The sequence below is a fragment of the Thermobia domestica genome, chromosome 1 (assembly GCF_964235325.1).
Source record: "Thermobia domestica chromosome 1, izTheDome1.hap1.1, whole genome shotgun sequence".
NCBI lineage: Eukaryota > Metazoa > Arthropoda > Insecta > Zygentoma > Lepismatidae > Thermobia > Thermobia domestica.
This window is the reverse complement of record NC_137454.1, coordinates 215830051-215847002: the sequence shown is the minus strand read 5'-3', so window position 1 is coordinate 215847002 and position 16952 is coordinate 215830051. Positions and strand designations below refer to the sequence as shown.

At 36.1% G+C, this 16952-nt stretch overlaps 1 protein-coding gene across 1 annotated transcript in view; it reads right to left on the bottom strand.

Annotated features, from left to right (window-relative positions):
• The window catches only part of LOC145678654 (uncharacterized), a 354696-nt gene that overhangs the window by 252143 nt on the left and 85601 nt on the right, over nucleotides 1-16952 (bottom strand). The window contains exon 2 of the mRNA XM_081749032.1: nucleotides 14942-15489. Coding sequence (XP_081605158.1) covers nucleotides 14942-15489 — 548 coding nt within the window. The remainder of the gene's footprint in view (nucleotides 1-14941; nucleotides 15490-16952) is intronic.

The window sequence follows — 16952 nt, the reverse complement described above, 5'->3', positions numbered from 1 at the left end:
TTTGTACATTGTTCGTCAGGTAAGCTACATGGAATTAGTGCAATTCTATGTAGTCTGCAACAATTCTGAAATTCCAGAGAACTCAATGGTGAAGTTTTCATTAAAATTGATACAGAAGTCAGTGGCGGATCTAGAAGGTAAAAACTTCGGGGGCCTCAAAGACCCTAGACTATGAGAAGTATATCATGAGTTTACTACAAAGTTTCAAAAATATATAAATAATATCTTAAATTATTTTCGTCACTTCCCCACCCCCGGCCCCGGGCTAGATCCGCCACTGACAGAAGTTTTAAAGCAATTGACGGCCAACCATACACAGATAAAAAGGTATTAATCGCATACATTTTTAAAAATAGAAATCAAAAAATATAAGAAATGATGTTATTCAGAGTGTACCATAATTATAAACATGTTAACACAGAAAAGAACATCATGATTAAGAAATAAAATGCGGATGTTGCGCAACTGCTGAAACAATTTCAAAATAAACTTATTGTAATGAATTCAAATATTCAAACATGCAAAGTAACATACAATACAACAACAATTTAAAGTCATTTCAAAAGACTTTTTCTCCTAGCTTTAGCATCAGCAAAATCTGAAACAATCTTGTACATGTTTAATTTTGAAGTTTGTTTTCGTTCTACGTTTAATATAGCAACATTTGTTAACCTTTGTTGTGAGGTACTAGTCGTACTTCTCAAGTAGTTCTTTATGAGCTTTAATTTCGAGAACGAGCGTTCAGCAGAAGCCACACTTACTGGCATTGTTAGAAAAATTACACATGCGGTAAGCACATCAGGAAAAGACGAAGAATACTCATTTTCTACTAAAAACAAAGCTATTTCCCGAATTTTTCGAAGGTTACCTATTTCAGCCCTATTATAATCTCTGAATACCAGTATTTACCGTGGAAAATCTGAGCTTACATCACTACTATACTTTGTAGCAAAGTCATATCCAGATTTCTGAAGGTCCTAGAAAAGAAAAGCTATTGAGCACTTCATTCATTCTATGAAAACGGATGCTGAGTTGTGAAACAATACAACCCAGAACAGGATAAAATATAGTTACACGAAATGTATCTTCCGACACATCTAGTCCATTATCCGTAGCCAGTTCTTCAAAATATTTCTTTGCAAAACCTTTCGTGCTTCTCTTGAAATGTTTCTGAAATACTCAATTTCGAGCACAGGTCTTTTGTGGATTTTACAAGCTCGTGATACTTTCCGCGAAGATCTTTTATTTGCCGAAGTGATTTCTTCAGATTTTTCTCTGCTATTTGCAGATCAATATCAGAAAACTGCAAACTTTTGTAAGTTGCATACATGGACATTAGAATCTTTTCCCAAATGACTAGCATCAACACAAATTCAAATGTCTCTATCTTCTCTTTTAATGCTTCAGCTGCTCTCAACTCATCTGGTTTCTTGCTTGTCAGACAAATAGCGGTAAGAGACTTTTGAACATCAGCAATTCTCTCTTTTAATGGAGCTAACAGCAGTATGTTTTGTTTGTTTCGTACCTAGTTATACATTGCTTTTTTAAAAAGATTTCTTCTTTGATTTTGAACCCATTTCATCATCAAGAGCTAAAAGTGACTATCTAGCTGCACTAGAACTGAAAAAAAGGAAAACATTCTTGAAGAACATTAACAGAAATGGAAACGTACGTGGAGACTTTTGCAGCATCGGCAATAACAATATTCAGACTATGCGCACAGCAATGAACGTACAGAGCGTTTGGAGTAGTATTACTAATTCTGGCATGTAAACCACTATAAACTCCGCTCATTACTGATGCTCCATCATATTCCTCCCTTCTGCATCGTTGTATGTCGATTTGGTTACTGAGTAAAATTTCACGAACGACATGTTCATTGTTCTCGACACCATGCTTATCTAATGCATAAAATCCTACGAAATTTTATTTAATTTCTAATGTCTTTTCTTCATAGTTCACAACAACGTAGAAAAGAATTACACTAATAGAGGGTATCTGTCGGAAACGTTTTTCCTGAAATGCCCTCTACCTGTTGGGTATTGAAAGGTAAGATCCAAAATTATCAGAGGAAGAAGAGGGAGTGAATGGAAGGAGAAGGTGATCTTAGTCAGTGTTTACAATCACCTGTTACGTTCTTTTCCGCTTTATCATGACACAATGCAAATATGCGAAATCAGTTTTACTTTCCAATATAACTTATGCTTTGACATAGAAAGCGATTTAAAAGAAAAAAGGAAAAAACTGTTATATCAAAGTTGCAATAGTAACCTAAAATTTCACAACGATTATTTCCTCCACATAGGAAATATAACAGAATATAAGTATTCAGTATCAGTGGTAAAGCGTTCACCTCCGGTGCTTGGGGTCCCTGGTTCGATCCCAGCTCGCGCCGTGTGGACTTTGTGGTGGACAAACACCGTGCTCGTGGGTTTGCTCGGGGTTCTTCCGTTTCCTCCCACTTTCTTCATTCCACAATTTCACTCATCTCTCATCATCACCGTCTCCTTTAGCCTAACCGGCATAACCGTGGGACGTAAAACTTGAAGATTTCATTTCATTTCAAGTATTCAGTAATACACGGGTTGGGCTTGGGGATCCCTTATACAGAAAAGAATGTTACCAAAATTGCTAGTAATTTAGAATTTCATAATGATTATTTCTCACATATAAGAAATGAATAACAGAATACAAGTACCTATTCAATACTGAGTAATAAACGGGCTCAATGGGTCCCTAGGCTTGGAGGGCCCAAAAATAAAAATAAAAAATGTTACCAAAATTACTCATAATCTAAAATTTCACAACGATTACTACTTCCATATAAGAAATAAATAACCGAATGTAAGTATTCAGTACCGAGCAATAAACGGGTTCAGCGAGGCCTCTAGGCTTGGGGACCCCATAAACAGAAGAAAAAAATACTAAAATTGCTGGCAATTTTAAAATTGACAATGATTTTCTCTCGCACACAAGAAATGAATAATAAAATATAAGTATTAAGTGGCCTACTGAGTAATTAACGCGGTCGACGGGACCTCCTAGGTTTGGGGGTCCCGGTGCTTTGCACCGCTTGCACGGCCCGTTGTTACGGCACTGAGAAGGCATTCTGGACCGACGAATCTAAATTTCAACTTTTCGCCTTCCGATGCTAGAAGTTTGTGCGTCGTCTCCCCGAAGACGTTTTCATCCTGACCGTGTAATACCTAAAGCAAGACACGGAGAAGGTAGCATTACTGTTTGGTTATGTTTACAGACTATTAAGTTGATAATTTAGTTCGTATTAATGGAATAATAGACAAAAACGTGTTTCACAATGTTTAAGTGAGGCATGGAATTGCATCAGGAACGCGGATTTCGGGCAGTAACTTTATACTACAACAGGATTACCATTCCAAACTTTCTTCCATACTATGTTGTAATTATCTTCAATGAAAAGAAAGTACCTACATCGTCAACAAATGAAATAATCGCCACAGTCAGGGATTTGTTACCCATCGAGCTCTTGTAACATGAACTTGACACGGCGGTCCATAAATAGATGTCAACGAATACAAGGCTCTTCAAAGCTTCTGGAGTCGCATAGCTTCGCGAAAGTTGGATAAATTAATTAAACAAATGTTTTGAATTTGTAAAGTTCTTATCAAGGTCAAGAGTCGACATTTCATTGAACGCAGACATACTCAATAAATTTGTCTCAGTGGAAACAGAACCATATGTTTTAACTTCTTTATATGAGCAATGACGTTTATTTTTACAGAACAAGTTCAACAAACTGGGTTTTGTATGGAAAATTTTGAAAAAGTCAATAGTGTGCTTAGACTTTTGACAAGGAATATATATTATTTCCTCTTCTTTCATAATCTCAGTTAAAGTTTCACGAGTTCATGTGCAGATCTAGGTCTCAATCACCTAGCTGCATCACTAAGTAATATTATTAATAGCTGTTTTGTAGCGTAGTAATTTAAACGAAAAACTTATGGAAATGAAGACCAATAATGAAAGAAAGATGGTGGATGAACTTCGGCCCTCTCTGAGCATATGTTGTCATTTTCTATTAACTGAAGCACAACTGGCATGAAAATCAGTCATTCCCTGCCAGATATAATTCACATAATCATTGAAACACCTAATATGTACATTTTTATTAACGTTTTCCCAGGATTTTACTTTATTTGATCTCATAGTACAATAATGTTGAAAAAAATCTTAAACACCCACTGCTCTTCTAAATGGTATTTCGAAGGCACAGAACATTTGACTAATAGGTTTGAAAAGAGTTTCCTTAAGGTTCAACCGATGTTTGCTGCAATCTTGGCTATAGATATAGACATATAGTAGACTTCTGAGATAGGTAATTTAGATCCAAGTTTAATTACCGTAACGTTGTTGTCCGTTCAATTAAGTACAACAGAAACGTGTGTATTGATATAATAAGTAGCAGTGTAACGTGTACACCACCTGAAGGAATTTGCTTTGTATGGTGTAATACTTTCTAAATTAATATTGAAATCGGAAGTGGTAGTAGATTTATATCGCTTTCGGTTTTAGTACAGAGATTAGAGATGAAATACATTATTGAGGCGCTTAATTGATTTCAGAAAACCGCTTTACGATATCTATCACCGTTTTTACTCCATAGTGATCATCGTTAAAATCAGAATTGATTTATTTCTGCCTCTTCCGATTTGAATAGAGAGTTAAGAGGGAAGATACTATCTATTCTTAGAACCCTACATTAATTAAAAAATCACTTCTTGCTATATCTTATCGTTTTTGTTCTATGTAGATTAATATTGAAATCGGAATTGCACGAATTTCTATCGTTTCCGGTTTTAGTAGTGTTAAAGATTGAGATAAAATGTACTTTTGAGACACTAAATCGATTGCAGGAACCGTTTTTGTTCTATAGTAATCAACGTGGAAACTAGAAATTGTTGATTTCTACCACTTTCGGGAGATGGATAAACTCCATCTACGAGCTCGATTTCTAACTTGTGACCTTTTACATTATGGCCAAAATCGATGGTGACTTATCAACTATTTCTAGAGATTTTTTTGTCTCCCGGACACAGTCGGTCAGATAGGACAAATATATAAACGAGTTCTGATAAACCCAACTCCTTAAAAAAAAATAACAGTTTAAATTTCACATAGAGAACAAACAGTGGAATATTTATTGTACATATTTTTGATTTGTGTGATGTTGCATTCGGTTTTCGTTAAAGGCATCGAATTTTCGTTGTTGAATCATAAGTAAAGAGTCCAAATGGATGAATCGGGTTACGGGATGAGACTTCGTGCGCCCGGGATAGAGGATGTGAAAATATGTGTATGTGCAAAGTTATAGCGGCTGAGCGACATAAGAAACGTAAGGGGAGGAGATCAAAGTTGGTGGGAGAAGGCCTATGCTATGTTATTGAAATATATCAAATAAACTGTTGAATCGTGAAAATAGTGAAAGATAGACAACACAAACGGTGGGAGTTTCACATAATGGCAAAAGAAGAATGGGCAGAGTAGATTAAGAACCTCCGCCGTCATCTTGAAACCCGCCATTTTGAAATATTTTTGAAATGGAAAGGTAGTCATGTGATATATCAATTAGGGCCAGAATGTTCTCAAAAAGTCAATTATGAACTTTAGTAATCGTTATCTCCATTTGTTTGGAAGAGTTACGATCTTCTTAATAGTTATTTAGGAAAATCTAGGAGACTGATACTCGTATGTTGAAAGTTTGGATTATCACGAAAACACCTGTAAGTCAAACATATCTACAAGCCAAGAAAACTAACAGTGAAATTTGATATCCAAGTTGTATACTATTACATTATTATTATCAAATTTCATTGTTGGATACGAAATTTACTCGAATTAAATTTCGGAAGTTCCTCGAATTAAGAGGTAGTGATCTCCTCTCTAGATAGTAAAAAAAACGATGGAAATTCCTTAATCACACATCACCCACTAAAAGCATCTGCCGGCTATAGTTCTTCGTAGGCGTAATATAAGGAAATTTCGTTTTAGCTCATAAAAATCTAAGTAGTGTTGCCCACCAGACGTGACAAGAAGTAACATTTTAAATTTGAGACAAGACAACAAACATGACAATTCTCGTCTCATTTTCGAGACAAGACGAGAATTTCTCGAGTCTCGTGGGAAACATGAGTTAAATCAAGTCTTATATCTCAAATATTGTATTAGTTACTCCATTCATAGTATAAAAAATCATAAATTGATAAAGTGTGTGTACGTCATAATGAAGAGCGTCTATCAACGTTTAAACATATGCAAGTCATTACACAATATGCTCTAATAACAAATATGGTTTAAATGTTGTTATATCACACCCTTTGTAGTTCTTTCATCACGTGGAAGGATTTTAATAACTTTTAGATAAAACTACGAAAAAATCACGGCGTAAATTTAGTACATAAATTTATAAAACGTAATGAGAAAATTTCGAGACGAGACTTTACAATACGAGACGAGACAAAATTTACAATACGAGACGAGAAAATATTATTTTTCGTCTCGCGGATAACATTAAACTTAAGTGAATCAAGCTGAATTTGAAATAGAATATATCATATAATGAATATCTGTCTCTAAATTAAATTTCGTTCCTAGAAATGAATTCTGTATTTTATGTATTTTATATGAAATATACCTACGTCTTTACAGTATATCTCTATGCAATAACTGAATTGAAACTAAGTATTGAATTGAATAGAAATAAGCAACAAAGATAGAGTAAACGGCTAAGTCAAACGTACAAATCCACGTATGCAAACGACATTATGCAATGTTAAAAAAACGCTGCAATGTATGATAATTTCATAAAATTTCGAAGTTTTTGTCTGATTTCATTTGCTGATGCGTAATGTGGTTAGTGGTGATTTAAAAATAGCACCGGATGATGGCACCGAGTCAAACAACTGCATGCGTTCTCTCGCCTACTCAAGCATGTTGGGCAATCCCCATTTGCGCTTATAGGAGTCGGTAAGTTACACTATCTATACACACAATAGCACAAAACGTGATTTCTATGAAGTCTTCCAACCCTTTGCAAAAAGATCATTTTGAAAAAAAAATCCAATTTCCTTGCTGTTAACTTATGACTAAAAGATTTTTTTTTTAAAAAAAAGGACATCTGGACCAGAGATGGACACTCTCCCTCATTTTGCTCTCATGAGGGCCATCCTCACCCTCATTACGTTAAGGGTGAGTGAAAGTGTGGCATCACAATTATTTAGAGTGGGTGTAACGGTGAGGGCGTAAATATTGTTTGAGGATGAGGATATCAGTATTGTTTGGGAGTGAGGGTGAGTGAATATGACGGAGCTGAATGAGGGCATCAATATTATTTTGGGATGAATGTGAGTAAGGGTGTAAATATTGTTTGGGGATGGGTGAATGTGAGAGGCCTGAGTGAGGTCGAAGGCATTAATATTATTTGAGGCCAAGAGTAAGAATGAAGTTGAGCAAGGGTGTGTGAATGAGGGCATATGGAAGTTGAGTGTGAGTGGAGATATCAATATTATCTGAGTCTGAGGATGAATGTGAGTGAGTTGATTGAGGCTGAATGTGAGTGAAGGTGAGAGAATCAATATTATTTGAGGGTGAGGGCGAGTAAGGGTGAGTGTAAGGGAGTTGAGTAAGGCAAAAGAGTATGAAGGTGTTGAGTAGAGGTGAGTATGTGTGGGATCATTAATATTACTTGAGACTGATTGAGAGTGAATGTGAGAGAGTTGAGTGATGGCGAGTGAGTGTAAGGGAGATGAGTGAGGGCATCAATATTATTTGAGGGTGATGTCAAATGAGTGTGAGTTCGTAGGTCCGGAATAAGGATGACTGAGAGGAAAATGTTTATATCTGATATGGACTCAGGTTCGATTCTGTTCCTGGGAAAGGCTATATAATATGGCGAAAATCATGTACTAACTGTACTTCCCATCTCATATAGTCTCTGGAACCAACGTTAAATTTGAATCAAACGAAACAAGCAAAAATACAAATCAACAGCTTTATAGAAAACAGGAAAATAAGAATGGAACGTCTCCTCTGATTTTCTTCTAAATTGAGAGGAATTTTGGATGAAACGATCTGATGAGAGTAGAATGTTGAATTGCCAGTTTAAGGTTTTTGTTGCTTACAAGGGGAGGCACGGTGGCTCAGTGGTAGAGCGCTTACCTCTTGTGTGTGGAATCCCCAGCCATGTAAGTTTGTGGTGGAAAACATCGTGTCAGTGGGTTTTCTCGTTCCCACAATCTCATTCCGCCAATTCTTCTATGATTATTCACTTGCCTTAATCATCCGTCTCCCTTACCCTAAAGAGTTTAATTGTAGGACGTTAAACTAAAAGATTTCAAAGATTGTTGACTGCAGATTTGCAAACTTTCTAAGTTAAATGCGGTTCTCCTTCTAATACTCTTGTTAAGTCTCGTTCAAGACAGTTTACATGAGTAATTTTAAAATTTCCAGCATTCCAAGGCTCAGTAAATCATGAGTTCTAAAACTCGTGGATAAATATTTTTTATTAACACCCTTTCCGAAAAAGTATATCATATAATTGAAACATAGAAGTACGAATTTCAATCAACATACAACGAACAACAGGAACTTGTGCATAAATTCAGTAAATCTAACATTAAAAATTATAAATAGGGTCTAAATAATAATGAATGAAATAAATAAATGCCTGTTGAATCATATATAAATTATATGTAGTAAAATAATACATAATATGTAGTAAAATAATAATTTATGATAGCATCCATAGCAATCAATAATCTGCCCGTAAAAACCTGCCTCTTTTAACGAGATTTAAAAAAAGAGGAATATTTACTGGGTTTAAGTTCATTTTCAGTTCTTCGCGCCAACAACCATGAGCGCTAATATTTGCTCGTTAATGTGGCAAAGATATCATCAGCGTTATAGAGGTCTTAGAGACGCTTGCAATCATAAAGGCTATAGTTCTGTTTTATTGCTTTCAGATATCAGTAAGATCTTTCACGTTTAATACAAAGAGAATTGAGCTCTGAGAATCTGTGGAAGAAATTAGTAGCCAATTAGAAACATCAGCTAAATCAGTCTCTCGTATAGTGATTAACGCCTAACATATCTATTTACGGTAAAGTGGAGAAAGAATTCGGGTATATAGCGCATTTCTCTTTCCTCGCTTTATATTAACACATTCAACATTATAATTTAGTGTGGTTCTATAATGCAACAAATCGTTATCAAAACATTTCCAAATGCATCGCGTTAACATATGAAAACCAAAATCTTCCACTTCTCGAAATTTTTGAGTGGGCAGTAAAACCTGATGCCTGTTATTGCGAATGTGGATATGTCATGTGCATTGAAAATACTGTATACGTAATTCAAATTTAAGTAATTTACTAACTCCAGTCTTGTTTACTAAAGTGCAGAAGTAGAATTTACAACTAATCTACGTCTAATAGAATAACTACTGTTATCATTATAGGCTATACATTAAACACCTGGGGGTACGGAGATTCAGTGGTAAAGCACTTACCTCTGATGCGTGGGGCCCCTGGTTCGATTCCCGACCAAATAAGTTTATGGTGGACAACATAGTGTTCGTGGGTTTTCTCGCGGTACTCCCGTTTTTTCTTTCCACCAATTCTTCCATCATCACTATCATCATCCGCTTGCGTTAATCACCGTCTCCCTTAGCCTAACCGACATAATCGCAGACATTAAACTCAAAGATTTCACTTCATTTTCATGACTGAGACCGTGTTGAAGGGCAAAGGCTAAGTTGCTAAAAACCAATCATTCTCAAACATAAAGACGTAAACTGTTGCACTTTCTCTCTGAATAGTAAGTTATATCATTGCATTGCGTTGTTAACAGTATATATGAGAAATCAGTTCCTCAATTTAAACAGAAAATCCAACTAACTAGTGAATAAATTTTAAAACATCCAAGGCTATAATTGTTCTCATTTATTTAGAAAAAAAGAAAGAAATAGTTTTACGGTGAATATATATATACCGTAATTCGTGAGAGAAAAACGTGAAAGCTAGTGGAAAAACGTTAAGATCTGGTGGGAACCCTAGTTGATAGTTACGTGCCTATAAAACGAGTTTCACAATTAAAACGTCATATTTTCCTTTATGTTTGAAATAAGTGTATTAATCTGCTACTGACATTCGTAGTCTCTCAATTATCCAAATAGTCTATCTGAAATGTTTGTATTTGAAAACAAGTTTTTTTTTTGTGTGTGTGTGTGTGTGTGTGTGTGTGTGTGTGTGTGTGTGTGTGTGTGTGTGTGTGTGTGTGTGTGTGTGTGTGTATAGGATGCTGCTAAGAAAATTAGATCTATCGTGAACTATTCTTTTAAGTATACGTCAATCTTCTTAATACATAGCATAAACAAAATAGCAAAAGGAGAAGCACTTCTTGTAATCTCTTTCCTTTCCATTATTCTATCAATTCTCAACAGTTAAATATTTCTTTATCTCACGTGTCAGTACTGTTCCCGTAACCGCCCCATCGGTGCACCGTATTTAGATTTGGTTCTTGTATACAATGTGTGCACTGAAGAGAAATTGAAAAGACAAAAAAAGATGTGATTAGCTGATACTTTACATTCTGAGTTTTCTATTTCGAACAACCAACGATGCACACCCATTTAGTTCTCACTAGACCTGAGCAATATTTCGATATATCTATCTATTGATCGATCGATATTTTCAAATATCAAAATGTTGTTATAAGAAATATTACGCTACCGATCCATATATCAATAATTCGATATTTTGATATCTCAATATATTTCAATGTTCGATATTTTTTGATATCCCAATATTTGATAATTTTGATGTTTCGATATCTCAATATTTTAGTATATTGGTATTATTTCATAATTTGATTTATATATATTTCGATATAGCGATGAAGTTTTGATATTTTATCGATACGTACTTCCGACATATCTAAATCTAGACATCGCACAACTCTATTCGTTATCACTTAATGCAAGTAGTTCTTCTATTGTCTCTTGGTGCTGTGTGAGCACCGAAAATTCTATGCACCCATTGGAAATCGAACACAAAAACGTGCGCCTTACCATTGAGCTTACAAACAATAATAATGGGCTTGCTTCTTCGTGACTATATGGATGGGTTAAAACTACAGTGGGGTATGTCACTTTTTCAAATAGAAATGATTAGTCACATAAACCAGAACTAGATAAGTCAATCCATTTATATAAATGTGATATATCTAAATACGGTGCACCGATGGGGCGGTTACGGGAACAGTACTGACACGTGAGATAAAGAAATATTTAACTGTTGAGAATTGATAGAATAATGGAAAGGAAAGAGATTACAAGAAGTGCTTCTCCTTTTGCTATTTTGTTTATGCTATGTATTAAGAAGATTGACGTATACTTAAAAGAATAGTTCACGATAGATCTAATTTTCTTAGCAGCATCCTATACACACACACACACACACAAAAAAAAAAAAAAAAAAAAACTTGTTTTCAAATACAAACATTTCAGATAGACTATTTGGATAATTGAGAGACTACGAATGTCAGTAGCAGATTAATACACTTATTTCAAACATAAAGGAAAATATGACGTTTTAATTGTGAAACTCGTTTTATAGGCACGTAACTATCAACTAGGGTTCCCACCAGATCTTAACGTTTTTCCACTAGCTTTCACGTTTTTCTCTCACGAATTACGGTATATATATATTCACCGTAAAACTATTTCTTTCTTTTTTTCTAAATAAATGAGAACAATTATAGCCTTGGATGTTTTAAAATTTATTCACTAGTTAGTTGGATTTTCTGTTTAAATTGAGGAACTGATTTCTCATATATACTGTTAACAACGCAATGCAATGATATAACTTACTATTCAGAGAGAAAGTGCAACAGTTTACGTCTTTATGTTTGAGAATGATTGGTTTTTAGCAACTTAGCCTTTGCCCTTCAACACGGTCTCAGTCATGAAAATGAAGTGAAATCTTTGAGTTTAATGTCTGCGATTATGTCGGTTAGGCTAAGGGAGACGGTGATTAACGCAAGCGGATGATGATAGTGATGATGGAAGAATTGGTGGAAAGAAAAAACGGGAGTACCGCGAGAAAACCCACGAACACTATGTTGTCCACCATAAACTTATTTGGTCGGGAATCGAACCAGGGGCCCCACGCATCAGAGGTAAGTGCTTTACCACTGAATCTCCGTACCCCCAGGTGTTTAATGTATAGCCTATAATGATAACAGTAGTTATTCTATTAGACGTAGATTAGTTGTAAATTCTACTTCTGCACTTTAGTAAACAAGACTGGAGTTAGTAAATTACTTAAATTTGAATTACGTATACAGTATTTTCAATGCACATGACATATCCACATTCGCAATAACAGGCATCAGGTTTTACTGCCCACTCAAAAATTTCGAGAAGTGGAAGATTTTGGTTTTCATATGTTAACGCGATGCATTTGGAAATGTTTTGATAACGATTTGTTGCATTATAGAACCACACTAAATTATAATGTTGAATGTGTTAATATAAAGCGAGGAAAGAGAAATGCGCTATATACCCGAATTCTTTCTCCACTTTACCGTAAATAGATATGTTAGGCGTTAATCACTATACGAGAGACTGATTTAGCTGATGTTTCTAATTGGCTACTAATTTCTTCCACAGATTCTCAGAGCTCAATTCTCTTTGTATTAAACGTGAGTCCAATTCAATTTATAGCAGACAGCTCTGCAGAAGTTTCAGTGATAAAGCAGACAGATGCTTTGTTGTGGAATTTATTACAGTGTTTTCTGCGTTAATGTTTGGAACACAAAGAAAATCTCACTTACACCATTGTAACTTTAACCTGTTCATATAGTTAATGTAGTGGTTCCCAACCACTGTGTCGCAGCACACTGGTGTGTCGCGCAGACCGATACGATGCTGTCTCGAAATTTTGGAATTTAAAAATCACAAAGCATTTAACAATTAGTTAAACCACTTGACAGGTTGAACCAGTGAGCCTCTCCAGTGCCACCAACACTGTTCACTACTGCATAGAGTCACTACTTCAAAGAAATTTATATAGTTTTACACTACAATTTGACAATTTATATTATTAAAAATAAAATTAATAAGTCATGATGTTGAGGGTGTTCAACAGAGTGTCTTGTCAGTCAGAAAAGGTTAGAAACCACTGGGTTTTTGTACGCGTTACCCGTGAGGAAGACTCGGGTTCGATTCCCAATGGGAGCTCGAGTGGTTCGGGTCCCACGTTAAGCTGAGGTCCACGTCTCATATAGACTCTCTACTGAAAGGGACACTAAAGTTCAAATCCTAAATACGAACAACAATACCATAACTCAGAATGGGTAAACTTGCCACTGGCTCAGTGAATCTCATCAGCATTAATTACCCGATTATGTGGAGGTCGCGGACGCCTAAAGGATGGGAAAGGGGTAGGACATCCCCTCTCCGTGAAGTTTCGAGGGGAGTTCTACAAAAAAATGTCAAAATTTACTGACACGCTATACTACTACTATTATATATTAACCACTATAGTATATTTATGAAGTTTATAATTTATAAATATTCGCTTGCTGCCTTACATGAAGAATTATTTTTAAGGGTTATTAAGGTGTGTGTGTGTATCTTCAACCTCGCTTGTGTGTCCGTCTCTCCACTCCTTCCTGCCTGGAGGACCACGGTGGCTCAATGGTAGAGTGTTCATCTCTGGTACTTGAGGTCACTGGTTCAATCTCTGCTCGCACCAAGTGAACTTTGTGGTGAACAAACACCGTGTGCGTAGGTTTCCTCGCGGTTCTTCCGTTTCCTCCCACTTTATTCATTCCACTATTCCATCCATTTCTCATCATTACCGTCTCCTTTAGCTTAGCCGGCATAACCTTAGGACATAAAAGATTTCATTTTTCCTTCCTGTTTGGAAGCAATCCTGCAGCCTTTGGTGGAAGTGAGTTTACGAATGTTTTGCCGCTCCTAGGCCGAAAGAATTTTCCCGCACCTCACTCCGTTGTACAAAATTTTACCACAATAGGAAAAAGAAAAACGTATTTTCTGCATACCTTTCTCTCAACATTATTTTAAAATAAATTTTAAACAATTTACATAACAACAAAATAGCGACTGCACATGCCGCTACTGTTCACTATAAGTTAACGTTAAAATACCACTCTACTTCAACCACCAATGATTGAAGCCAACACTCGTTAAACGACTTATTACTTGGAGGGCGTTAATTATGTTTATTATTATTATTCAACTTTTGCAAATTTTTTCGCCTTCCTTATTAAGTTTTCTCCCCTATTCACACATATTAAACACAAGAGTAACATCTTACTTTTCAGGTTAGGATTAATGGTTTGCTTTTAATATATCACAATGAAATATGAACATACAAAACATAGTGTGCATGTGCGCGCCTTTGCTGCATGTGGCCCCGGATTCCGTTCCTGGTGAGAAATCATTGAATTTTGAATTTATTACAATGTTTCGGATTCTACCTTACACTGTAGATTTACGTCTAATATAGCCTAGGAGCTAAAAAGGGGCGCTAACTTCAATAAACGAACACAGAACATTTTTTTATTTAAAGGTTTAACTTGAAGACGGAATTCGGAGATAAAATTTTAAGGAATGCAAAAGTACTTCTTTGGCCTCTTTCCTTCCGACGCCCATGCTCTGACCTTAAAACATTCGGTGGTCTCAGCTTTTTATTACGTACTGAAGCGTAGTGCGTAGCAGAGAAATCAGTTTAAAAGAAGATGCAGTTTTTCCAGAAATCATAGAACATTCATTCATTATATAATTGAAAGAGCTTTTGAATTTCTCGTTTGCGCAAGTTATCTTTAAAACATTCATTTTCATTATATACTTTTTTAAAGTAATAGTATAATGGCATCTTACCTCTCGTCCCCCATTGGCACCGTCTCCACCGCTCTCGGCAACTTCTCCTCCGAAATCGGAACATCCGACGCCAATTGATAGGTCGCTACAGGCGCATGCGGAATAGGAGCATTGGACGACGGCAGCGGCGACTGGAGATCCGGAAATGAGCTTCCAGTGGGTTGCGTAGGCGTCGCAGGGACGTCCTTTGCATCGCTGTACCAGATGGACGGTGGTAGTGGAGTTACAGGTCGTTGTTCGGACAGGAGGGGAGGAGGAGGAGGAGGAGTTCGATCACCAAAGAAATTTCGGTTGTCAACAGTAGGGGACACGACAGGTAGAGGGGAAGAGATAACACTGGAATCGCTGCTGCTGCTTGTGCGGTTATCCGAATAATAGGAAGGCTTTCTTTGCCCCACTTTTTGGATCATTAGTTCAAGACTGTTTCCAGCCTCCCGAATCAGGTCGTTTGCTTCCATGTGATAAAGACCCGTTGTACTCTGACCTTGAATCATTAGCACGATGTCACCCGGTGCCAAATGTTGCGCTGCCAATGTACCCGGCGTTATCTGTAAGAAAGAATAATAATAATAATAATAATAATAATAATAATAATAATAATAATAATAATAATAATAATAATAATAGGGTAAAGTCACAAATATGTAATACCCTTTACCTTCTCTATTTTTAACAAAAATTTACTTAGTAGGATAAGTTTCCTCCGTCATAATAATTGGGAGACCTTTGCAAACCAAAATATACATATGAAAGTTGACTACATATAAACATTTTTACATTATGAGAGAAAATGGAAAGAAACTCAAGTTTACATACTGGGAACACTCCGCTCCTAACATGGAATACTATATGATATTAATACCGAATACTAGAACGAAATACAATGCCGACATGAACATATTTATTAAAACATGATTGGTCATATACATACCTAGGTACAGTACATATATCAGATTAGATGAAATACAAATAAGCAACATTTTCAAACAACATTCTCAGGATAAACAACACTTAAAATACTATTTTTAAAATTACATATATATATATATTGCACAAGCAGGGCCGGATCCAGGAGATTCTGAGGGGGGTCCACCAAATAACTACCACTACATTTGAATTGAATTGAGTTTTGTAAATGCCTATAGGCATCCCTGGTGTGAATGAGAAATTGCCTTGGAAATGTTAAGTGTCTGCTCTCGATGAATCCTTTTCCTTCAACCTTCAGAAAATTGACTGAAACTACTGATTTTTTGCAAAACTCACTGCAAAGCTTCTCACGTTAGGTAGTGTATATTTACAACGAAGGGGGGTGCACGTGCACCTTTGCACCCCCTCCCCTAAATCCGGCCTTGTGCACAACAGAGTTGGAGTGGGTCAGTGGGTCGTGGGTCAACAGCATGTGACCCACTGTGACCCACCACCCACCATGACCCACCACCCACCGTGACCCACTGCGACCCACCACCCACCGTGACCCACTGCGACCCACCGACTCAGTATGATCTACCGACCCTCTCTGCTCACTGCATTGTAGAGAGTATCTTCTGAAGACTGGTAAATTTGTCTCCGTTGTACTTTCAAGACTTTCCTTTCCCTTTCTTTTCCACTTGTTTCTGTCTACTTACCTGAGGTGAGTATATCTAACCAAGTGAAAAGAAAACTGTTCACTTTTGGATATTGATATTTTTAATAGTAATAATAGCAATAGGACTTACACTACAACTTGGCTTTCGAGACCTGTGGGTTTTTAGAGCTAACTACTGGAAAAAATACATTTTTGAATTACTGTAATATATAAATTATTTATAAAAAATTGAATGTAACTATAGTGTATGTGTGCCTGATCATCACGGTCAAATTGCAAAGTCAAATGAAATTACTTTTGGTATATAGTTAGGCCTTAATCCAAATTGGGATGTTATATTGCTTTTATAATAATGCATAATATCCTAAGGAGATAGTGAGGATCCGAATTTTTGCGGAAAAAAAATTAGTATCTCGCAAGCCGTTA